The sequence below is a fragment of the Peromyscus eremicus genome, chromosome 13 (genome assembly GCF_949786415.1).
Source record: "Peromyscus eremicus chromosome 13, PerEre_H2_v1, whole genome shotgun sequence".
Classification (NCBI taxonomy): domain Eukaryota; kingdom Metazoa; phylum Chordata; class Mammalia; order Rodentia; family Cricetidae; genus Peromyscus; species Peromyscus eremicus.
The window spans coordinates 19,730,451-19,756,131 of record NC_081429.1 but is presented as its reverse complement, the minus strand read 5'-3'; the positions used below and the strand labels follow the sequence as shown (position 1 = coordinate 19,756,131).

At 39.7% G+C, this 25,681-nt stretch overlaps 1 protein-coding gene across 2 annotated transcripts in view; it reads right to left on the bottom strand.

Annotated features, from left to right (window-relative positions):
* Man2a1 (mannosidase alpha class 2A member 1) overlaps nucleotides 1–25,681 on the bottom strand; it is a 173,887-nt gene that overhangs the window by 55,554 nt on the left and 92,652 nt on the right. Inside the window, exons 11-13 of one of the 2 annotated variants that reach the window (XM_059278209.1) lie at nucleotides 24,584–24,698; nucleotides 23,213–23,283; nucleotides 3,663–3,737 (exon numbers count right to left, since the gene is read on the bottom strand). In XM_059278209.1, coding sequence (XP_059134192.1) covers nucleotides 3,663–3,737; nucleotides 23,213–23,283; nucleotides 24,584–24,698 — 261 coding nt within the window. The remainder of the gene's footprint in view (nucleotides 1–3,662; nucleotides 3,738–23,212; nucleotides 23,284–24,583; nucleotides 24,699–25,681) is intronic. The other variant, XM_059278211.1, reaches the window with a different exon arrangement.

Below are 25,681 nucleotides of genomic sequence, written 5' to 3'. Positions count from 1 at the left end.
AACTGATAACTTATTTCAACATCAGACCAGGCAAAAATAGCTATGTTCCTGTCACATGGCACATACACAGATTGAGGGTGGTTAGGGTGATTAATCAGAAGCAATCAATTAATTGTTTCATAACTTAATTTTTACACCAAATTGAGTAGACAGTGCAGAAATTGACAAAATTTTACTGAGAGAAATAAAAAGAGAAAAATCCAAAATAATGTAAACCCCTCCCAAATTAATTCATGAATCTTATTCAATGTAAACAGTAAAATAACATCCTGATTCCTAGCGAGTTTTAAAAATTAGAGTGAGCCCTATAGAGTAACAGTTGAAAAGCTAGATAAAAAAGAGATGAAATCCTTCTTCAGCCCCAATTCAGCACATTCCAGGTTACAGTGACGGCATCTAGCCAAGCATAATTCCAACACAATATCTAATACTCAATGCAAATTAGGAATCATCTCAAGAGACAAAGTCATGTGACCAAGCACTAAGGGAAAAAAACGACACATGACCCAAATTTTGGTGCAAGCTGATAATTTTAACACATCTAAGAGTACATCCAAGAAAAAAAGAAAAACATGAAAAAGTCTTTGAGAAGGTACAAAATGACAACAAAGAAATCAATGCATTACAGAAAAAACAAGCATGATTCCACAGGGATAAATGTGGGAAATGCACACAACAGATACGCTGGGCACTAGAGTGTGCCCAGCAGGAGCGAGGTCAACACTAAACATCCACATGGAGTGTAGACAAAACAGAAAGGTAAATGGAAACCAACAGGAGCGTCACAGGAAATCAGTGAAAAGAAAAGAGTCCAATCCCAGAAAGGAAATCCACACTTGACAAAACACGACTCTGTGTGCCCCAAACAGACAATGCACATGACAGGTCACGCTGTCCTCTCAAATCCTCAACATACTTCAAAGCAGCCCGGGAAATTAAGACCATAGGGTCAAATCAAACAAGCACAATTAAGCCCATCAGTGACACATTAGAGACGAAGGATTAATATCTAAAGTGATTAAGAACAGTAATAAAACTGCCAACCTTGTCTTCAGTATTCAGAAGGAAATTCTTTAGCAAATTAAAGGATTGTTTAGACAGAAACTGAGTTGGGTTTTTTTTTTGTTTTGTTTTGTTTTTTGGTTTTTTTTTTGTGGTTACCACCAAACTTGTACTAAACGAAATACTAAATCCCTCAAGCAGAGGAAAAATAATCTCAGGGAAACATGGAATTGTAGAAAATTAAAAAGAAAAGCACAGCATAAAGGGAGGCTAGTATATAGGAAAACACAGGTGGAAATCTGCTATACAAAAGCCTTAACTCGAATTAGACCACACTAAATCCTCCATGCTTCTGCATGATAAGCACTAAAATCACAGTAAAATTATCTACAGCCATGAGTTGGGATGGAAAATGCAATTAAAGTGAATGCAATTAAATTCAGGCTCTTGGAGCGGGGGAGATTACCTCAGACTTAAACTGAGCCAATACACCACACAAGGGCCCTCACAGGAGTGTGGACATAGGAAAAAGCAACAGGGAAGCCAGGAGGAGGGAGACGCTGAAAGAGGAAGACTGGGAGAAGAAAAGACAGACTCAGGTTCTTCCCTCGGGCCTGCCAGGAGCAATAAGTTAAAAATGAAGTCTAAAAGAAAAAGGACGTGGAGGAAATTTCCCAAAATACTGGCAAGAGCTATGTTCAAGGGGCAGTATTATAGCTGTTATGTTTAAAAATAATTTCATCTTTCTTATGTCAAGTATTTATAAGTTGAGAATAAGAACAATCAGAAAAAAAATGTACTTTGAGAATAGTTTTTCCCTTTCAATATACTAATCCCTACTTTTAGAAATGCATTTAAGGAACAAAAGAGAAGCAAATGGATTAATAAACAAAAATATTCAAAGTTACATTATATATGTACAATCTAAATATTTTAAGTGCTACCCAAAGTATTACATTTCTTTTTTTAAGTAGCATAATGGTTGAGACTGTGAGATGCAATTAGCAAATCAAATCATATTTATGGTTTACAGTATCAGTAACTTCAAAGTTCTTGAGAAAAAAATCAAATACTAGAAAATGTTACACTATTAAGTACAAAAGGATATTCTGGACTGTAAACAAGAAACGAGGTTAAAAACTATATAAAATCTTAAAGAAAAACTAATTGATAATTGATCCTTCTAGGCTTCCACTGTCCCAGAACCAGTCCCCATTAGTATGAGGAGAAACAAACAACACCCAAAGTGACACTATCTCAAAGGCAAATGACCCACAGGTCCTTACATCGGCCAAGGCAGATACCAAGGCTTTAATCTTTGAATACCCAATACTGGACCCCAATCACTGGAGACACGCAGAGATGTGCAAGGTATTTCATAGTTCCAAGGACTCGAAGTTTCAAAATCTTTTTATTCCTAAAGCAGGATATCAACATTTAACAGTGTTCTCATAAAAATCCCTCTAAAAGCTAAACAATAACAATCACACTTACTATTCTCAATTGATATTGAAGCTTATGCTTGCCAAAGGGAAAAACTAAAAATAATGGTTTCTGGAAGATTCTAGTTAAGTAATATGTAAGTATGTAAGTAAGTATGTCCTAAACTAATAAGAAAAAAAAAGTTTAACATTTAGGTATAGAAAATTACTAGCAATGAAAATTGTATTCAATGCATCAAGTTATGAGTTCCCCATGTACTTAGGAAAATAACTTTGTGAACTAGACTTGGTGGACAAAAAGACTATAAATTTATTATTCAGTAGAGAGTCAAGTCCAAAGACAAGACTTAAAAGGAAGGCAAGGGGCCATGCGCAGAGTGATCAAAGTCAGTGCCGCACGGCCTTTCAGAAGAACAGCAGCTCAAAGCCATCATCATCTTCCCCGACGTCCTTTGCAGCTGCTTTATCTCCGCAAATTCAAGAGCTTCAGATGTCTTACCAAACACAAGTCCTTGTTTAAATGACCCTCAGACATCAGGAGCCACGTGTTTCATATTTCTGCTGCATCATCTTTATTGACTAGCAGTCAATAAATACAAGCATTAGGAGTATTTCTGTTAGTTCAGCTATGTATTTTTTAAACAGCTAGGGTACTGCTTTTCGTCCCACGGTAACAGCAGCATCAGTACTAACAGCAGCAGCTGAGCCTTTAGAGCAGGCGACCAGGAGGTACAGATTTCACCTGACTTAATCTACTTCAGCTTCACATCACCCCATGCCACCTGAAAACCACGCCTCATTTAGATTTGTACAGAGCCATTTTGAACCCTGCTCAAGGACATGCCATCACTGAAAGGGCCGATCCAAGACTCAAACTCAATGAGGCAGCTTGGAGCAGGCCTTGCCGCCCTTGTCTCTCTGGACAATGTTAAAGCACTCAGGGACCATGTCCCCACCACAGAGGTACCAACTACAGCCTCAGAATCCTGTAGCCCTTCCCATCCCTCTCTGAACAAGGGTACAGGTTCTTCGTGTAACAACCCCACCTTTCAAGTGTAAGTCAGGGTGAAGATGCCAGTCGCTGTGGTGACAAGGATCAGGCTACTCCTTGAGTACCTGCAATTCTTTGAGTAATTCCTACTCTCGTAGGAGGTGGAAAGAGCTGCTGCTGCTTACTACCACGCTGTGATGCTGAGGATGCCCGGAAGAGTTCTTTACCTGGGGTATGCGGTGTTAGACAGATGATGCTGTTTTCCAGAGCTCAACTTGAATGCTCTGCTCCAAAATGTCTTCCTGATGAGTTTCAGCAGACAAAGAAAACCAAATGTGACCTGGATAGTCCTGTAAAACTCTGTTTCCACCCCACCTATCCCAACACATGCAGCAAAGGAGACTTGTGAGTGACCAGCGACAGGAAATCAGCCCCCAGTTCTCAGCATAGGGTTCCCACCTCAATGTCTCACTCTTTGCAGGTTCTTACAGGTTAAGACCTGCCAAAGTACAGTAACACAAAAACAGTGTATAAGAAATGTCATCACAGTTTGTAGCAACAAAGGTGACTCCGAACAACAGTGTATTAACCCTCGGCAAGTTCAAACTTCAGGGTTTCTGCACGTCACAAAAATCATTTCCAAAATGATAAATGCAGGCAAAGTAGAACCAAACCAAAATGGGATCTTGAAAATTTCATGAATAAAAATAGACTAAAGATTCTTACACTTTAGCCAGGGCACAACAGAAAAAGAAAGTCAATAAAAGGATAAATATTCCCTTTAAGTATTGCAAATCTTTTGATACTAAGTCAATTAAAAAGAAAACAGACAGAAAATTTGTATTTAATTTAGCTGATCCCAGGAGTCTTGTCACCAATCAAGTTGCTTTTACTCTAAAGAGTTTTGTCTAAAACAAAAATACCATCTGTTTCACCTAAAACATTAAGATGTTCTATTTTCTTGTCAATTCAGAATCACATCTGTAGTCATTTCCAGAAATGACAGCAAAAGACATTATATTTATGGGTGACTGCATAAGAAATGATTTTCAGTCAAAACGTAATTTTCATCTACTGGAAGGAAATTTCATTTATCTGAAGAACATACAGTACACAAACAGAATGATTTTCACAATAAAAATCATAACAGTTAACACGGTAAGACAAAATTGTGCTGCTGTTAAACATAGAGTCCATATTCACTTTGTGTATCACTGCTGATGAGTGAAATCTAGCATCTGCAAAGTTTCCAGGTGAACAGAGGAGAAAACAATGCTTATGGGCACTGTCTGTCTTCCTGTTAGTGAGCCATCCTACAGTGTTAAAAATGGAAAAACTACTAAACACCAACCACTTTTGCATCTCAAAAACACTGCTAGAAACAATAACGGTCCTAGAAAAGAATCCTCCCTGTGTACTCCAATGAACTGTTTGGGGGAGATACAAAACACTAAAGAGACGTCTCTCGCAGTGCACACACACATAGTGTCATAGCCGAGGAGGAACATATTCTTTAGAAAGACACACACCATCCAGTTACTCAGTTGGCTCTGAGCATATATAAGAACCTACAGCAAATATGAAACCCATGGATGTCTTCCTAAGTGGCCCAATTCCATATATAATATTCTTGCCTAAAAAAAAACTAAAATAGAGTAAGGCTACTCTCCAATAGGGATGGACTGTGTGAGTCCAAAGGGGTCTATTTATTTAAATCCCCCCCCAACTTTTTCAGGATCAGGATACCTTCATTAAACTCCTTTCTCTTGCTCCTCTTGTGTGCACGCTTTATTAATCTGCATTTAGAAGGAAAAAGAATCTGGTTCAGAAGAATGGAAGACCTTAAAATCTGCCACACCACTCTACACTCTGAACCAACTGCTTTCTCTTAACTGCTTCGTGTTCGCAACCCCAGCAGACCTGACGGACACCCGGCAGGCCTGTGGGACTCCAAAGGGACTGAAGGACACCTGAGGGAATCTCCAAGAAGCTAGAAATTACATGGAACTGAGTGTGTGAGAAGCCAGAAAAAAAAATACGTGAGAATGGGATCTGTCATATATCATCAGTAATCCCTTATCCTCCCCCAAAGAATATTTAAAATCACTCATAGTCCACATACTTAAGTTTAAAATTCTTGAAGTCCCTCTCTCTTCAACTAGCAAGTAAAAGAAAATTCAGTACAGCAGAAACACAAGTGCTAATAATTTAAAGCACTGACTGACTGACAGACAGACAGACAGACAGACCAAAATCAGTACCAGCCACCCCTGACACTACCTGACTTCCTTGGAGTCTTTCTTAGGTCCCATGCAGTTACAAACTTCTAAGCATCCTAAAAATAGAAATTGCTACAATCTTTGCTGGATTGTGTGGTATTTATGCTCATTCTGACTTCATATCATGAAGGATCAGAATACTTCATCATAATTCTACATATCCAGGTACATATTTTCCCTCCATTTCTTCACCCCACTAATTATGGTTATTAATGGGAAGTTGCACAGTGCTGTGAGTCCCAACAATCACTTCAATTTCATCAGACCAACCACATAACTAAAATATATGTGTACAAACTTAATCAATTATACAATAATCCATAATAAACTAGAACCATATGGCTAGTTAAGAAAGCTTGATCTAAAACATAATAAAGGACAATTAAAATACAGACTAACAAGGCCACTCAGCAGGTGTTCTTTGAACACTTAAATAATTGACATCACATTTCAAGGAATAAAACTTAAAACCATCATTTTAAATGCAATCTATCTAATACTTCCACAAGTAAAAGACAAAATAATTTGTTCCAAAGAACGAAATCACAGCTGACTAATTGTAAAACTTCAAGGTGAGTCCTTTAAAATGCAAGTGACATTCTTTAGAAGCATGAAGGAGGAAAAGTCTACACTGTACACCACTTAAAACCAAAGGGAGATAGTGGCCTACCAAGAAAACATTTGCTTCAAACTTCTAAGTGACAGCTAAAATGTATATCATTCACAATTGCTTTGTTTAAGGTGAGCTATTGCAAACATTAAACTGCCTGATGGAAGAACTGTTTAAGAAATATTATTTCAGGGATTGCAACAATGGAATAAGAAAATAAAAACTGAACAATGAATTCTGATAACAAGCAAGCATGAGGGGCACAGAGAACAGACCCTTGCAAAGCTTGAAGGTCAATGCTGGCATGTTTCATGCTTAGAAATCGCAGTGCAGTGGAATCGGCCCTGAGGTTCGGGGCAGTGGAATCGGCAGGGCTTTGCCAGCACAGACTTCTAGAGTCACAAGGTCTTCAACAGGTTTTAAAGGGACTCAGACAGGAGGAAAGCCCAAACATGGCAGGCACAGTGCGTACTTAGAACTCGGCACAACTCACAACAGTAAGGTGCATCCTGTGTCAGGCAGTCTCTCCTCTACGAAGTTGCCAATTATTTTAATCAAGGTCTTAATTTTCCAAAGCCATAACTCTACTCTTTTTGTCCCCTTATCTATAAACTCCTAAATGCTCTGGGGAAAAAAAAAAAGCAAAAGACTTTTTATAACTCATTTGGTGGGAAAAACCTACAAAGAACTCACTTAATGCAGTATAGGATATTTTTTTTATAATATTTGACTTGAACTTTTATGCCATGAATAAATACTACTTTCCTAGGATTAAAAGCAAAAAGAGAAACAGAAAACAACTCTCATGAATATATTTCTCTCTGAAGGCTTCAGGTAAGACCATGGAGACTGGCTTTTGCCAGCATTCCACACTGCAGATCCCATTTGAGACACCACTGCAAAAAGACACTGTGTAGGTTCTGAGGGAGTAAGACTCTAGAAATCAGAGGATCAAGAAAACACACCCCTACACTGCTGCACCAAGAATGCAGGGCGACCTACCTCTGAAAGGATGACTGTGTGTGAGTAACACTCTATTTCACCATGGTCCTAGTACTAAGGGACTGTAACTGTCTACGAACATCTTATTTTCTTAATATTTGAATACCCTGAGTCCCAATAGGAGATATTTATTCTTATTTCATGGGCTTTTACTTTATATCTTTCCTGATTCATAATTTTTCAGGATCCAATTATGTCTTAGTTTTGGAATAAAATGAAATCTCTCATTTCCATTAGTAAGTTTTTAATACTATTTTTCTACCTGATGTCTTGGGGTCAAGTTGTTAAGACTTTTCTAGCTGTACAAAAAGCTCATTTACCCCGCACATCCGATGGTCTACAACGCAGGACGTCAGTTAACAGTGTGGGGGAAACAGCCGATCTAGATGGCAGCCACTGTTTGATCTGGTTAACAAGCCTGAGCCAGAACTGCAGCTGCTGGCCCAACAGCAATTACTGACAAAGAGAAACCCAATTTGCTTCAAGTTGGCCACAGTTCTAGTTTGGGGGGAAAAACATTCAAAATGTTGGTAAGGATGCAGTTCAGTGGTAGAACACTTGTCTGGCATGTGCAGATCCTTCAATCCCTAGCAACACACACACACACACACACACACACACACACACACACCCACACACCCCAAAATGGGCATCTACTGATTTCCTTATCCAGTAGTGGCTACATGGCATTCTTCTAGTCAGTAAGTCATTATCCTAGTAAGTGGCGATTCTGAGCAATTTATTAATGTTCCAACTGAATGAAAATCCTTTATCACTTTCTAGTTGGATGGCACATACAATGATGGAGAAGCCCTAACTATCAGGGACCTACAAGAGGAAAAGCCATAAGCTGGAAGCGGCAGAGCTGGAAGGTGACAGGAGCCTAGACTGTTGATGATACCAGGGAACATATCATGAGACCTCAACTGCCTACTTTGAAGCTCTTTCATAGGACAAAATCAAACTTCTTTCTAGGGACAACACTGTAAGTTTCTGTTACACAGGCTCAGCACAACACAAAATAAAGCATTACACTTACAAGAGGCAACATCAGTCACAAAGGGAAACCAACAAGTACCAAAGCCATGATCTAAGAAGATAACACCGACTCCAAAATGATTCTAGTTTTTCAAAGTTCCGACAAAGACCTGTTACTTGTAGTGATGCAACAGTGTGAAAATCTCTTACACTCTAAGAGACTGGAACCTCAAAGGCAGAGTTAGTAGTCTACCCTGAGGTGATTTAGGACTTAAAACTGCTATCCTATTGTGTTCAAAGTGTCTGTTTAATTTACCTTTAAGAAAACAATGTAACCGATACTAGAGAGACGCCTCACTGGTGTAGAGTGCAAGCTGCTCTTCCAGAGGACCAGATTTTGGATCCCAGCATCCACATGATAGCCCATAACCATCTGTAACGCTGGTCCCAGGGGATCTGTGACTTCCGGCCTCAGAGAGTACCATGTACAGGTGGTGCACAGACATACTTGTAGGCAAAACCCCCATGCACACAGAATAAAAACAAATCAAATGGAACAAAAAGGTTCAAGAGAAGAAGACAATGTAGCGTTCAACTGTACTTGCTTTAGAGTTCCCACGTGATCAACTTTTACAATGGAAGTCAATGCACAGCTGCAATCTCATTGACTTGGACAATGCATGTGCATCATTTGCTGGAAGTAGCAAATACAGAAGTTGAAAGCAACTTCCTAAAATCCACCCGAAAGGTTGAAAGCAGCCCTTTATGGATATGGGTTATAAACAATATCAATCCGATGGGATCATTTGAGTGACAGTGACTTAATCCCTTGTAAAACTCTGAAGATTTCTGTAAAGCATCCCATTCCCTTCCCATGTGATGCTTTCTGTGGTATTAAATAAAGACAGAGCCAAGTCCTTTTACAGACACACAGACACCTCTCACAGACAGAGAAACACCCTGCAGACGCACACAGACAGGACAGACAGACACAGCACAAGACAGCCTTCAGGAAAGCACAGATTGAGACTCATGCAAGAGTCAGAGGACACCGGGAATGAAGCAGGGAATTCAAACCTGGATTGCTCCTGGTTAAGTGACTCCAAGGGGCAGTGGGTTTAGTTAACAGACAAGTTTTGCTTAGTCAAGTAACACATGTAACTTTTTTCTAATATTTCACCATCCCCACTTCCAAGTTTTAGTTTAACTTACTAAACATTTCCTATATGCTAAGTCCATCTTACATACTTCACTAGTCATACTTTCTTTAATTCAAACACATCATTTTTATTTTCCCCCAAGGAATTTAAAAAGAAAAATTTAATAAAATCTTAAGCTATAACCCCAGGAGTTACTACTTCTACATTGATCTCGTTATTACAAAAATATTATGGTAATTTAATTTTTTTCTTTTCTTTCTTTTTTTTTTTTTTTTTTTTTTTTTTTGGTTTTTTGAGACAGGGTTTCTCTGTGTAGTTTTGGTGCCTGTCCTGGATATCACTCTGTAGATCAGGCTGACCTCGAACTCACAGAGATCTTCCTGGCTCTGCCTCCCGAGTGCTGGGATTAAAGGCGTGCGACACCATCACCCGGCCGGTAACTTAAAAATTTTTAAACTTTATGTAGCACTCTGCAAATGCTGGCGTTTGATCAATCCTTTCTTACTGATGAACATCTTAGATCTTTCACGATGTTTGTTCCCTTGCCAAACAGAGCTGAGAAGCAAGCTCTGGCCACAGTACTCCAGCTCATCTCCACACCTGATTTTTGGCAGGACTGATTCCTTCCAGTGCGATTTATAGACACTGCAGGGCTGCTTTCCTCAGAGACTTCTGGGTGCCAGACAACGATAATGAACTAGAAATGGCTTACTTGTAACAGGCTTATCCCAAGTCCCTTCAGAGGAACACCATGCACGTGGTGGGTAGGATCTCTGGGGGTGGAGTGACATCTCTTTCTCGTGGATCACACACTTTAACTCCACATGATCTTAACACATAAGCTGAGTCTTAAAGAGCATGTCAGTGTGGCTGAGCTAGAAGGGAAGGCTTTTTGTTGATGGTAGTCTAGCTGTTTCCAAGCAGAAAGGACCCAGAGGTAACAGAATACAGTATCTCTGAGAATGAGCAGTTATTAAGAGCCTGCAACAGACAGGACAAGGCTACAATGATGCAGGAAGCAATTCTAGAGTCTAGAGTGCAGATATAAGGCCTGCCAAATGCCCTACAGTTTATATTTAGGGCAATGGAAAAATACGGAGTTTGAACTAAGGAATTAGCACACAACTGTGATCACTGATAATGGTGGACCTTGCACCACTAAGTTCATACACATAATTTTATTTCGCCTATTCAGCAATATGTTTCAGTCACCCAGATAGTAGCAGCAGAGTAGTGGCATTTAAGGTAGAGAAGACAAATTTAATGACAAAATTGAGGTCCTTTTAGAAAACAGCTAAAAGATCTAATGTCCATTTGAGTACAAGATATGCATTTCTTAGAGATCAAAGCTCAAGCTTCAAGAATTCTAAGTGGCTACTTTTTCTCTAATGGCCTCAGTAACAAATCCTTTAGGAGGTGAGTTGCGGTTCCATGTCTTCTTGTTGCCTAGTTCTGGTCACTGTGCAGTTTCTGAGTTTCCTACAGTTTCTTCCTGTTCGCTTACTCTCCAGGCCTGAGACTGTCTCTGGAGTCTCTTCTGATTACTGTTGGCTGAAGGCCTTCTTTTAGACTGAATTCATCTGATAAGTATTTGTGAGCAACCTACAATGCGTCAGGTGTCTGCCAGGGAATTCAAAAACAAACCACTCTCTGCCCTCACAGAGTTAATACTTTAGCCAGGAAAAAGTATAGCAAGGAGCAAAAAGAAAGAAGACTAGATCATCTAGTTAGGTCCGTGAAGGATGTAAAGAAGAGAGAGAGACTGGAGTATAGCAAGCTCTCAGGCAGATCCTGGGCACATCGAGTTCCCAGAAGGCTAGTGTCCAAGATGGCTGTGCCCGATTGGCATTCCGTCTTTCCCCTCAGCTCAGGCACTCTGAACAAATGGAGTGCCGACCATCACAGTAATCTTCTGGCCTGGGCTGCCAACAACAGCAGTTTTCCTTGAGCAAACACTTCCCTTGATCACTGATCTACCATCAGTCTCAACTTGTTTCTAACTAGTTTATTTCTGGCAGATTCAGTTTCCCAATTCATTACAAAAATACACTCTGTGAAAGCACTCTGACCAATGTGAGCAAGGCTGGCAGTGGATCTGTCAAATCAGAGTTAAAGCTGACCGGTAGGTATAAGCAGGGGACTGTTCAGGGAAGCATGTTTATTCTCCGCATTTTACTTTACCATAAAACATACAAACCTGCAGCATAGTCTAATATACTAATGTTACCACAAAACCTTTGCTTTTATAATGAGACTACTAATTGATGTTTAATACATTACTTTCTGCATAACCAAATACACATAAATCACCCGTGGTGTTAAGCTTGGGTTTCCTATAATACACTAAGAACTTACATATTAAGCAATCTGTTGACAGATTGCTTCTATCTTTTATGATTTCTTTCCATATCTTACACAGCCATTTGACAATATTCTTCAGTGATTCCGTTTCTTGGACTCTTTCCAAAACAAACAACTTAATAGAAAAGAGGCTCTTTTCTATAAATTATTAGTTTCATAGAAATTAACAAAGTCATAAAAGAAAAATAACAATAAAATGTGGTTTGGAAATAAGTGGCTGATTCATGATAATCATACAACTCAAAACCTAGAAGAAAAGAAAGGCACTGGGCCTCCAAGCACCACCGGCCCAGACATGGACTGGTGGTCTGGTAACTGAGATTTGAGGTAGGGAAAGTGGGGGTGTCTACTTCTTAAGAGCCTTCAAAGAGCATCTCCTGACAGAGAACCAAAATTTCAAAGGCATGGGGGTAAACGTCCTGAAACAGAAAAGGGGTCAATCTCATATTTGTCTCTAGGGACTTACACCTTGTATTCTCTTCCAACTGCTGGGTCAGAGAGCTTTCCTTCCGTTCCACCAGCTCTGTGGCATGTGGATGGACTGCAGTGATGGGTTCACTGTCAACACTCCTGAGATCTTTCTGTTCTCATCAACACTGAGAGGAAACTGAGAGTCTCAGGGTCCCTGGTCAGCCATCATGTAAACTGAAAGGATCATTTTTCCATTAATATAAGAGATGTTACTTCATCTAAGTCAACAAGAGGTTGAAACAATATTTCAGAAGTTAATATTCATGACTCTTGATGTCATGAAGTAAATAGAATAGTAAGGATGAGGAGAACATCGTGGGAACAGCAGAGTCAAAACTTTTGTTTCTCTAAAAAATTAGGCAAAATGCATGTTGCATGTACACGCTTCCAGTTCCCTTAGGCCCTTTGGTTATTTTTTTTTTTTTTTTGAGTTCTATATTCTATTTGGTCCTTCAGGTATATTCTAAAAATATTTCAACAGATTATAGGCAGGATGAAAACAGAGAAATGGTTAAGCACTATCTTGAAAAAGTCAAAATTAACAAAACAATGCAATAGAATAGGTATAAGCATGCAAATGCTTTTTACATGCAAATTATATTTAAACAGAAAGGCATCTCAGGAGAGTCTATGAATTCAGGCCTCAATCTAACAGAGATTTATCAAGCACTGTGCTACTGTACTTAGAGACCTGTACTAGATTACCTCAGCTTTTCTAGTTTTCAGAATCTCCAGTCCGACCAGTCAGCAATTCTCCCACAAACAAAAACAAAAACAAATGAACAAAAACAAATGAACAAAAAGAAATAGTTTTGAAAGGAAAAAGTATTTGAGTTGCTTTCAGAAACTGTGGAAGGTCTCAGGCATCGAGTTCTAATCCATTCATTTTCTCTATGACAGCCTTGGATTCCCCGAGGATAAACTTCTGAAATGTGATGCACCATTTTTAAGGAAGCACACTATTGAACTTCCTGGTGTTACACACTTCATTGTCTGCTAACCAATGTGAAGGCATTTCTATATAAGCTTTCCAGCACACAGAATCTGAGTTTAAATAATTATGGTCCATGAGTGGCCTCTAGTCTTTATAAAAGTGAAAACTGCACCAGGACATGGAACACAGTACATGTTTTATGCATATTAGTGTCTGATGGTTAATATTCTCTTCAACCAATAATTAGATATATCTGAATAAATCTTGATAATGTATACTCACTGCATTAAAGAAACAAGCACAGTGGTCACAGTAAATTAAAGAAATATATATGTATGAAAAATTAAAGAATCCCAATCCCATTACTTTGTATTATTAATTTTTAATTGGAATACAATAACTATTAATAGTAGAAATAGTTTCTACTATCAATGACATTATAATTGAGTGAAATTATTGTAATATAATTATACTGGCAGAAATAAGTCACCATCAGCTGCCAAGCCATATAAATGAGCTATGTTAGACATGATAAAGATGGACAATTTGAGGCACTATTATAATGGAATGAGACTTCAGACATCTTGTAGGGTGAGTTTGTTTTCTTATATGGGGGATACGTGAGCAGTGGTGGACAGTAGTTCATACACGATTGTCTTCAAAGATGACAACTCTTACCCCTTTATAAAAATATATGTTCCTGCAGCATCTTAAACAAATGTCACTGGACAACCTGGATGGCTGCACATAGAAGAATGCAAATAGATCCATACTTATCACCCAGCACAAAACTCAAATCCAAACAGATCAAAGACCTCAACATAAAACCAGATACACTGAACCTAGTAGAAGAGGAATAAGGAAATAGCCTTGAACTCATTGGTACAGGAAGACTTTCTCAGAACACCATTAGCACAGGCACTAAGATCCACAATTAATAAATGGGACCTCATGAAACTTGAGAAGTTCTGTATGGCAAAGGACATCATCATTTGCATAAAGCAGTGCCTATAGAATCAGAAAAGATTTTCACCAACTATACATCTGATAGAAGGCTAATATCCAAAATGTATAAAGAATTTAAAAAACTAGATATCAAGAAAACAAGGCCGGGTGGTGGTGCCACATGCCTTTAATCCCAGCACTCGGGAGGCAGAGGCAGGCAGATCTCTGTGAGTTCGAGGCCAGCCTGGACTACAGAGTGAGTTCCAGGAAAGGCGCCAAAGCTACACAGAGAAACCCTGTCTCAAAAAATAAACAAACAAACAAAAAGCAAACAAATAATCCAATTTAAGAATGGGATAAAATTCTAAACAGAGAATTCTCAAAAAAGGAAATTCAAATAGCCAAAAAACACAGAAATGGTCAATATCCTCAGCCATCAGGGAAATGCAAATCAAAATTACTTTGAAATTTCATCTTACACCTGTCGGAATTGCTAAGATCAATAAAACAAGTGACTTTTGATATCAACAAGGTTGTGGAGTAAGGGAAATACTGATCTGTTGCTGGAGAAAGTACAAACTTGTACAGTCACTGTGGAAATCAGAGGAGGTTCCTTAGGAAGCTGGAAATCCATCTACCTCCAGAACCATCTACACCACTCTTGGGCACATACCCAAAGAACACTTCATCCTACCACAGAGACATTGGCTCAACCATGTTCATTGCTGCTCTATTCATAACAGATATTGGAAACAACCTAGATGTCCCTCAACAGAAGAATGGATAATGAAAATATGGTACATTTGCAGAATGGAGTACTATTCAGCTGTTTAAAAAAATGAAATCATGAAATTTGCAGGTAAATGGACAGAACTAGAAAAAAATCATCCTGAGTAAGGTAACCCAGACCCAGAAAGACAGATATGGTATATATTTGCTTATATGTATATGTAGGTATTAAGTCATTAACCAACTAAGCTATACTCCATAGAACCACAGAAGTTAGGAATAGAGTAAGGGATTGGGCGGATAGATATGTTGTGGAATATTTTACTATGTAAAGATGTGTTACATTTGTTTATGCTGCAGAATATTATTTTAACTGTGTAAAGGTATGTTACATTTGTTTCTGCTGCATTTGTTTAATGATGTAATGATGCATGTTTAATCATGTAAAGATGTGCTGCATTTGTTTCACTGTGCCTGCCTAAGGCACCTGATTGGTCTAATAAAGAGCTGAACGGCCAATAGCTAGGCAGAGAAAGGATAAACAGGGCTGACAGGCAGAGAGAAAACATAGGAGGAAGAATCTAGGCTGAGAGGAGAAAGAAGAGGGAGGGGAGAACAAGGGACAAAGAGAGGGACACATACAGGCCAGCCAACAGACACAGAGTAGGACATACAGAAAGAAAGGTTAAAAAGCCCAGAGGCAAAATGTAGAGAAAGAGATTAAAATAAGAGCTAAGCTAAGGCCGAGCATTCAAAACTAATAAGTCTCTGTGTAATGATTTGGAAGTTGGTTGGTGGGCCAAAAAGGAAAGACTGATACACAGATCTCCCTAGGAAAGGAAAATAGAATAGATAGTTATGGGAAGGTAGGTAGGTAGATAGGTAGGTAGGTAGGGGAAGAAGGGAATGAGGAAGGACATACAGAGAGAGACAGCTGAAATTAAAGCCTATCTGTAGCATGAAAACATAATATAAGCATATATATATATATATAATGAAGGTGATCTAAATGAAATCACCAGATAATGGGGGAGGCAGAGGCCCAACTGGACATTTCTTATCACCAAATGAAGCTACCAGTACTGACTGAGATTAGATTACATATAATTGAGTGGTTGTCCAAAGAGGTTCCATGTTAATCCCCAAACAACCCAGGCTGTTGTTTACTATAGGCTGCTCTCCACAAACTTGACAGCAAGCCTCCATTGCTGAAGACAACACCTACACAGCTCACTGAATGTGGAGAAGTTGAGCTGATGCCTACACAGAGCCTTCAGCCCTACCTGCTAGTGTCTTTTGTACAGGAAGGTATTCTGCATACTACCAAGGTAAAAATGTAAACACCAACCCAGCCTAAAAGCCTTCAATCTACAATGCTGTCCTGTCTGCACGATATGCTATTGTGATGTGGCACAAAGTTTGTGGAAGTTACCAACTATGGTGGGTTTAAAAATGGGCCCCCACAGGCCCATAGGGAGTGGCACTATTAGGAGGTGTGAATTTGTTGGAGTAGGTATGGCTTTGCTGTAGGAAATATGGCACTGTAAGGGTGGCTTTGAGGTTTCAGAAGCTCATATCAGGCCTAGTGACTTACTGTCTCTTCCTGTTGCCTATGGGCCCAGATGTAGAACTCTCGGCTACCTCTTCAGCACCATGTTTACTTGCATGCCACCACGCCTCCTACCATGACAAAAATGGGCTAAACCTCTGAGCTGTAAGCCAGCCCCAATTATGTTTTCCTTTACAAGGGTTGCTATGGTCATGGTGTCTCTTCACAGCAATAAAACTATAACTAAGACACCAATCAATATCTGACCTGACTGAAGGCCCACTCTACAAACTGGAACATATTTGGTCACTGTTTGGGTGACCAAGAACCCGAGGCTAGATAGCCCAGGGAACTAGGGGAAAACCAAATACTACTGTTCTAAAAAAACAAACAACAACAACAAAACTAGCAACATAAGACTCCTAATGACATTTTGCTATACTCATAGATCAGTGCCTTGCTCAGCCATCATTGGAGAAACTTCCTGCTACAGCAAATGGAAACAAACACAGATTCACAGCCAGACATTACACATAGAAAGTGAGAGTTCTTAGAACACTCAGCCTTATCTGGGATGTCTCCAGGCTGAGGGAACTCTGCGGAAAGAGTGTAAGAGCCAGAGAGGATGGAGGACACCAAGCAAACAAGGCCCCCAAATCAATAAGATTGATGCACATATGGAACTCACTGAGACTATGGCAGCATACTTGTGGCAGAGCCTGCTAGGGGCCTGCACCAGATGGGGTCCTAGAGCCAACTGAAGTGGAGACATGCCCCTATCCCTATCCCAGAAGTAATCCCCAACTGATAACCACTTGCAAATGAAAATTTAGTTTTCTCTAAGAAAGTCTCACTAGGGAAGCAAACTACTCTTTTTTTTTTTTTTTTTTTTTTAGGTTTTTTCGAGACAGGGTTTCTCTGTGTAGTTTTGCGCCTTTCCTGGAACTCGCTTTGGAGACCAGGCTGGCCTCGAACTCACAGAGATCCGCCTGGCTCTGCCTCCTGACTGCTGGGATTAAAGGCGTGCGCCACCACCGCCCGGCTAGCAAACTACTCTTAAGGGCAGGCTGCATGCCCAGCAGTAGATGGGCAACGTAAATGAACTCAGTGTCATCTTCAGACGTTCCTTGTCTCAAAATGTCATGTGAGGGCTCTTCCTTTTTTATTTTTTTAAATTTTATCTTATTATTTTTATTTTTGTTATATACACACACACACACACACACACACACACACATATCTTCTCTTGTACACTACAGGTCCTTGCATACATATTATGGCTTCCAGTTTAGTGTTTTTATGGGATTCCTGAGTTGGTCTCTGTGTCTCACTCAGCCATCATCTGAGAAGCTTCCTCTTACAGTAGATGGGAACCCACACAGAGACTCACAAGTGAACTAAGTGTGGACAGTGAGAGGCTTTAGAGCTCCTTCAGTCCTGAAAGGGATATCTTCATCAAATCTCTCCCCTTGGGGCTCTGGGATCGGGGCTCAGGGATCTATACAGGACAGGAGGCAGAAAGATTCTAAGAGCCAGAGGGGATGGATGACTCCAAGGAAACAGTGTCTTCCAGACAGGACAGGACTGACACACATATATGACCTCACCGACCACGGCAGCATGCACAGGGCCTGCACAGGTTCAAGTCAGATCAAGTTCTGGTGCTGACAGGGGGAAGTTGACATGAGCTCCACCCTCAACCAAGAAGCTATCTGCAGTTGACACCCACATGCAAAGGAAAAGTCAGTTTTCTCCAATGGAGTCCCACGGGGTGTATTACCACACCTCAGGGCAGGCCCATGCCCAGGAGTAGTTGGCCAACTCAAAATGAACTCAATGGTGTTTTTGTAAACTTTAAATCTCATTTTGCTTAGTTTGGGTAAGCTCTGAGACTCCCTCTTGAACTAGCCACTCTGGAGAGGGCATGTGTAAACACTGGCAAATGACTGCCCCAACTAAACCCTCAGCCACAGACAGCAGAGACTTCCAGCAATGTGAGCAACTTTGCCAAGACATTCAGGCCTGCCAAGCTTGGTGGAGTGCAGTCCCAAACTCTGCCCTAAGCACAAACGGGACAGCAGCTCTCCAGAATCCTGAGAGGCATAACAAACTGTATTCAAGATGCTGCAGTTGAAATGATTTTTGCTTGTTTAGTTTTTTTAAGGAAACAGACTACTAAAACAGGACTATCTGTCACACTTCCTACAACAGGTAATAAAATTTCCTGGAGAATGCTATGAGGAATTTTCTAAAAGCACTGTTTTTGAGTAGATGCCACCAATACCTTCAGGTATAAAGTATGACTATAAGAGACTGGAGACAAAAGAGCAAGAGGACTGGACTACAGTCATTCAAGCAGAGCATAAAAGGCAGCTAAGAACAAGATGATGGAGGGAGATGGAGCAGCTAAGAACAAGAGTGATGAAAGGAGATGGAGCAGCTAAGAACAAGAGTGATGGGAGGAGATGGAGCAGCTAAGAACAAGAGTGATGGAGGGAGATGGAACAGCTAAGAACAAGATGATGGAAGGAGATGGAGCAGCTAAGAACAAGAATGATGGAAGGAGATGGAGCAGCTAAGAACAAGAGTGATGGAAGGAGATGGAACAGCTAAGAACAAGATGATGGAAGGAGATGGAGCAGCTAAGAACAAGAGTGATGGGAGGAGATGGATGTCAGGGGAGAGCAAAGGTAAAAGTCAGGAGACTTTACACTCACAAAATATAACAAATAAACAAAGGTGAGGTCAAAATGAATTCTGGGATCAGAACAGAGAAACAAAAAGAGAATAAGGCTATCTAGCAGACTGGAATTCAAAAGGAAAGCACAGGTGTAGATAACCCAAGGATGTTAAATGAGAGTGTGGGAGGTACCAAGGAAGGGTCATCCAACCAGCAAAGAACAAGGCCAATAAGGAGGGCCTTGTCTGAATTAGGTAGATTTTATTCCTGCTGTGTTGATAGTGCTGTTGACACAAACCACTGACTTCTGTGTCAGGTTAATCCCACAATTCTTTCCCCCCCATCGCCCCCCGCCTTTTAAAGGAAGAGAGGAAGGAAAGCAGAAAAAAGGAGGAACAGAATAAATGGAAAAAGGGGAGAAAATGATTATTTGCCAATAAATACCTTACTAAAAATTAAAACCTCTTACAGGTAAATTTGTAATAGTAGTTGTTACGATACTGCACAAAGGAGGCTCTGGCTGGTCAGGCCAAGGATGTCCCTCGAGTGACAGAAACATGCCGGGGTGACAGTCAGTCACTCACACCCCAGGCACTGCATCCACGTGGAGAATGTTTATTTGATAGAAAGATATAAAGAAAGAGAGAGGGAGAGAGAGAAGGAGGGAGGAGAGGGGTCGAGGGTGCACATCCCATGGGAATGGAGAAGAGGGGAAGGGGCAGTTTTATTTTTTAAAGGGGATTCTACGTCTGGACGCTAGGCGGGTCTCCAAGGGGTAGGTCAGAATACTAAAAATAGTTTAAATATATTTATCTCAAACTAAAATCATCTGCCATGGTTTGAACATTCTTGTCCTAAGTAAGCAAACAGTGTTGAATGTTGAGACCCTGAAGATGTGGTTAGGCAATCTGTGCTTTGCCCTCATGAACAGACTGGCTATTATCAGAGGAATGGGTTCATTAATTGAAAGTAGTTTCCGATAAAATGATGCATTTACCACCACCAAAGCTACTTCTTGGATCCCACCTTCCACCATGGGATGACTCACTCAGCACCATGGGATGACTCACCCAGCATAAAGGAATGACTCAGCACCATGGGATGACAGCACAATGGGATGCCTCAGCACAATGGATTGGCTCAGCACCATGGGATGGCTCAGCACCATGGGATGACTCAGCACCATGGGATGGCTCAGCACCATGGGATGACTCAGCACCATGGGATGACTCAGCACCATGGGATGACTCAGCACCATGGGATGGGATGGCTCAACACAATGGGATGGCTCAGCACAATGGGATGGCTCAGCACCATGGGATGGCTCAGCATGGAGGCCCTCCTCAGATCCTCCACCTTGGACTTTCCAACCAGGAGAACATGAACCATTTAAATCCATGGTCAGTCGAGTTTTCTGCTACAACATCATAAATGAAGTGAAACAAAGTATTTAACTTGAAAATTTCCCATTCACCGGTTTATGAAGTTACCTTTACATGAATTTGTTTTTATTCTTAGTGATGTTTCAGAAAATCTACCTTACAGAGAAGCTGCCTTTACAAAAGGTCAAAGTGCATGGCGTCCTGGCCCGTGTGACAGAGAAGTTCATTCCTGTCTTTCCTGAATAGATAGACCCAGAATAGATGGATGTGACCCGAATTACATGCACATCCTGCACTATCAGTGTCCTCTGAGACACTAAACTTTTTATTACGGGGTCTTTATAGTCAGCTTCCTTAGAAAACTGTAGGGGAAAGAAAAAGAAAAAAAAATCTTTCTGAACTCAAGCATTTCTTGGGTTCCTACACTGTAATTCTTACTATGTAATTCTACACAAAATCTATGGATTCCAAAACTAAGTAGCTCAGGAAGCCTTGGAAATTAACCACACACATCAGCAGGTAGTGATGTCACTTGCACTACTTTCTGAATATGAAGTAAATTATATTAGGTAATAGTCACAATTAACAATACCAAAGACATGATCAAATTCAATTGCATGCATTATTTAAATTTATAGGTTTATACCAGAACCCTCCCTACTTTTTTTTACATATCAATTCCCCGAGTCTCTTTTTAGAATTTATTTTCTAATCACCCACATAATATTAATACTACATGTAACTGTTTACCAAATGCATTTGTATTTTATATATATAAATAAGAATAATATTTTACACCCTCTGGGTGTCATCTTCCCTACTGTGAATGTTTGGTTTATTTACATTAATAATTTGCTACTCAAATGAGAACTGCATATAATTAAAGCTAAGTCCGGAACATTCTAGAAGATTTACGAAGACTCTGAGACACTCTCAGCACCACAATTTTAAAACGTTCAGTTTAAAGACCAGCGAAGTAAAACTGTTGAGTCCTTCCACTTTTAAAGGCCACTGTCGTTCTTTTTGTTCAGTGGCGATTTTTTTTTTACTAGTATTATCAGTAACTAAAGTAATTTGTAGCTACCAAATAAAAACTAGATTTTTAAGACAAAAAATAAGTAGGTGTGGTCGCGACGTTCTCAAGTACAAAACAGAGGCAGAAACAGACCTCGACAATCAAATTACAGAAGTGGCCGCAGCGACCTTTCTCAGGAGGGTCCCATGAAGAGATGACAGTAGATACAAACACTGCTTAAATATAAGCTACTCAGGGGCATCTTTGACCAGAAGCCTTAAAGAGTCCGTCTGCGCTAATCCGCAACTAAAACCCTTCTCCATCACTATAATAGCTGCAATTCTACCCTCCTTCCTCTAGCTAAGGGAAGGCTAAATTACCTATGTCCTGCCCAAGGCACAGACTCTCCCTCGGACCCGCTGAGACACCAGCCTACAGCAACCCACCACAACAGGCTACCAGGGAGGGCAGAAATGACATCTGTCACAGTCACTTGTTGAAGCACGTAGGATCCTTAGAGCCAGCAAAACCAAAGATCTTCCCAGGTCAAAACAGAAGATAGAAAAGAAGTTACTACGGTTATTCAAGCCAAAAGGCTTTTTAATATATGATAGTTAAGAAGCAGACATCTAGCTACAAATACATTCAAACATTATTTCTTTTAAAACAAAGAGAATATTTTATAATTGATGTTTCTTCCCAGGCCATTAGCCTTCCATACTCTGATCTGGCAGTAGAAGATTTAATGACCTCAGCAGAGTTTCTGAGCACCCAAGTAAGTAAAGAACCCCTATTTCTTCTACAGTGCAATCTGCATGAGTCTCTAATTACTGGAGAAATTCAACAACCATGGATTTGCTGAGTGCTTCATCAAAACCTCAACATCATGAGCACTATAAATTGTCTCTAATGCTACCGCATTTATTTTGCACAATTTTAATAAATCATACTTAAGTTAAAAATCATGGATTAACGTAAAAAAAATTTACCCTTCAACTTGCAAGAGGTAACACTAAGTTTCTTAATTAAAATATAAAAATTAAGTTATGTCGTGAAAAGATACCACACACCTAGGTTCATGGGTAGTAACTGAGGGATACTTGGTCAGTAAACACAGAAGAGTGAGAGAGGCCCAGATGCACGTCTTTATAAATCACAGGCAGCTACTAGTTACCCTGGCTTTTATTTAATAAACAACCCGACTGTTTACTTCAGTGGACATCACCAACACTGCAGTCTAATGAGCAACGGGGTAGTTTCCCAATGAAAATTTAAGAGGAGAAACTGTGATCTTCCAGTTATTAAATTCTCTTTCTTTAAACTAATTAGGATCTGGGATTAATGAAAATCAAGAAGCTTCAGGAAAGGCCAATGCAGAAACGCAATAATCTAAAAACAGTATTACAAAGGTAAGGAAATGGTTGGACCACAAGCTACATATTTACCATCCCTTTACTTCCATTTATAAAAATATTACAATCATAAACACAGTAATCACTGAGCCAAGTTAGTTCTGAGCACTGAATATGACTGTCATGGAAGAAAACATATTTCTTCCGAAAAAAAATTTAATTGATTTAGAGAAAAACTTCCTTAAAATATGTGCTGATTAAAGGTCAGAACCACAAAAACAAAACTTACCAGGGAGGTAGCAAAATGTCTATGAGGAATTAGAGACTTACCTTGGCTCCTTTGCACTCAGTTCTATTATGGTTTTTGTTGGCAGAGAATCTTGTGAACTTTGATTCATATCCTGTAAGAAAGGCACGGTGTTTTTACATTTCACTTTTAAAAAGTAACCATCAAAATGAGCTAGCCAATACTACCTTGCAAAAGGGTTGGAAAAAACACAATAAGAGGACAATAATTCTCTTTCAAAGTATATGAAGTATGTCAAAATTCAAAGCAAATCACCCAAGTTTGTGTATGTGTATGAGAGAGACACACAGAGAGACACACAGAGACAGAGACAGGGACAGAGAGACGAGAAGATCAGTGTGAGCACAGCACGCACACTGGGGCTGGAGTCCACAATGGTGCAATGGGTTGCTCCATTTTCTAACTAAATAAATCTGAGTGCTAGAGGAAATTCTCCCCAAATCTTTGCATCCTGTATCTCATATCCCTTAGGAAATACACATCCACTTCTTGTACTTTTTCACTTTAAAATGAAAATTTGTAATCATGACTTGATTACAAGCATCCATCTAAGAAAATATTGAAGCGGCATCTCTAATTCCAGATGTATAAATTCAAATTGCATATAAGATTCCAAATCCCAACATTCATAAAAGATACTAATGATAACTAAGTTACAATTTTAAATAGCCAAGTTGTCAAGAGGAGGTGTAGACGGTGGAAATCAGCCATCTTCTCAATGGCTTTTCCTGGATGAGGAGCTGCTTGGGCCTTTCGATACTTTCTGCTGTATTAACTCTCTGCTCTCCAAGGAGCAGCATGAGCTGGGGTGTCGATCACCACCCTATTCACAGATAATGAAAATGAACTAGGAAAACTTCCAAGGCCCCCAAGGTGAGGTCCCAACAGAGGCAAATACATAATCTTCTACTTCTTTAGACTCTGTACCATCGATGGACATGTCCTGGCACTGTCCACATCACTCAATGAACCTATCCTGACACCAAAAGACCCTCAAAATCAGTTTGATCAAAAGCAAATTAGGGGTTGAAAAATTCAAATATCAAGAGGTGTCTAATTATAGCCAAGCAGAATAACTAATTATAGTGCCTTCAAATGAGGCAGTGTCGGAAAAGCCTATCATCTATTTTACCTACTTTGAAAAGAGTTCCCTGGGTCATTGCTCATGCTAAGATGTGGGCAGAATGAATGACATACGGAAATCACATGCAAGCACACCTATAGAAGAGAGAGTTGAACATGCAGACATTCGCATCAAGTGATAAGAATCCTTTAAAAATGGACAAAACAATTCTTACACTGTAATGTTATTTTAACAGAGCTCCTCATCTCTCTTCTAATCCAAGAACAAAAGAACCAAATGGCTTTTACAATCATAGAAGAAATCAACTAACCATCTCTAAGAAGGTCTCAGAAGGGTAAGACTGGTACATCTTTTTGTCCTTTAAAATGAGAAGAAACGCAGAATCCCCAATTATCTTCTCCAAAAATTTTAAAGACTGGAAGAGTCTGTAAAGCAAAATTTTTTTAGTTTGAGAACTCAAAAATCTGTATATATTTTCATTTTTAAAACAACGGCCAAACCAACACCATTTCCATCTTATATTCACAAAGCTAAATACATAAAGATTCTAGAATGAACTAGCATGTTTGCTAGCATTTTGCATCAGCAGCAAAAAAATCTACAAAAGACTCGGATATGGGTACAGTCTCAGCATGAAGGAGGCTGAACCAGTACAATCACCACAAATTTGATACCAGCCAGAAATACAGAGTGAACTCAAGCCTGAACTATGGAGACTTTGTCTCAAAACAAACAAAAATCTCTAAGTCAATTATGAAAAAAAAGACTTGTTTTGGCAGAACATGAAACCTTAAGTGTACATTATCAATAGTATTAACTAAATAGACTTACATAGTAAATCTATAGCATTTATAGAAAAATCTTATTTGTACCATTATCCAGATAAATTTCTTGGCATGTCCACATGTCTGCCCTTAGTAGTAAGTGTTCTCATCAGACTAAAGACCAGATAACTGAAGGTAGTCTAGTTAAGGAAATAATTCCTTCAACGCACACTTGTTTCTATGAGCTGCATGGCTATCTTTATCAGACAGCTAAACCTATAGAACAAGAGCCATGTTCGACAATCGCTTAAGCTGAACACGGATCATAGCATATTAAAAAGTCCTAATTAAAGTGAGTTAAAGGCACCATTGATGTTCACATCTATCCCATGCACACAAGGTGTCCTAATGAGACCAGCACTGAAGTAGAGTGGAGCATTCCCCAAACAGCAGCTCATGATAGACCGAAGCTGCTTTGTCTAAAACAGAGTCAGATGAAGCACAGTAAATAAGTTCAGGAAACACAGGGCGGTACAAAATTGTAAACCTCCCGTCAATAGGAGACTTCTCAGTGTCTCTAACATCCTCACGTGAACTCATCCTATTAACACAGAACAGGGTCCAGAGAACATCCGCTCGGGGGT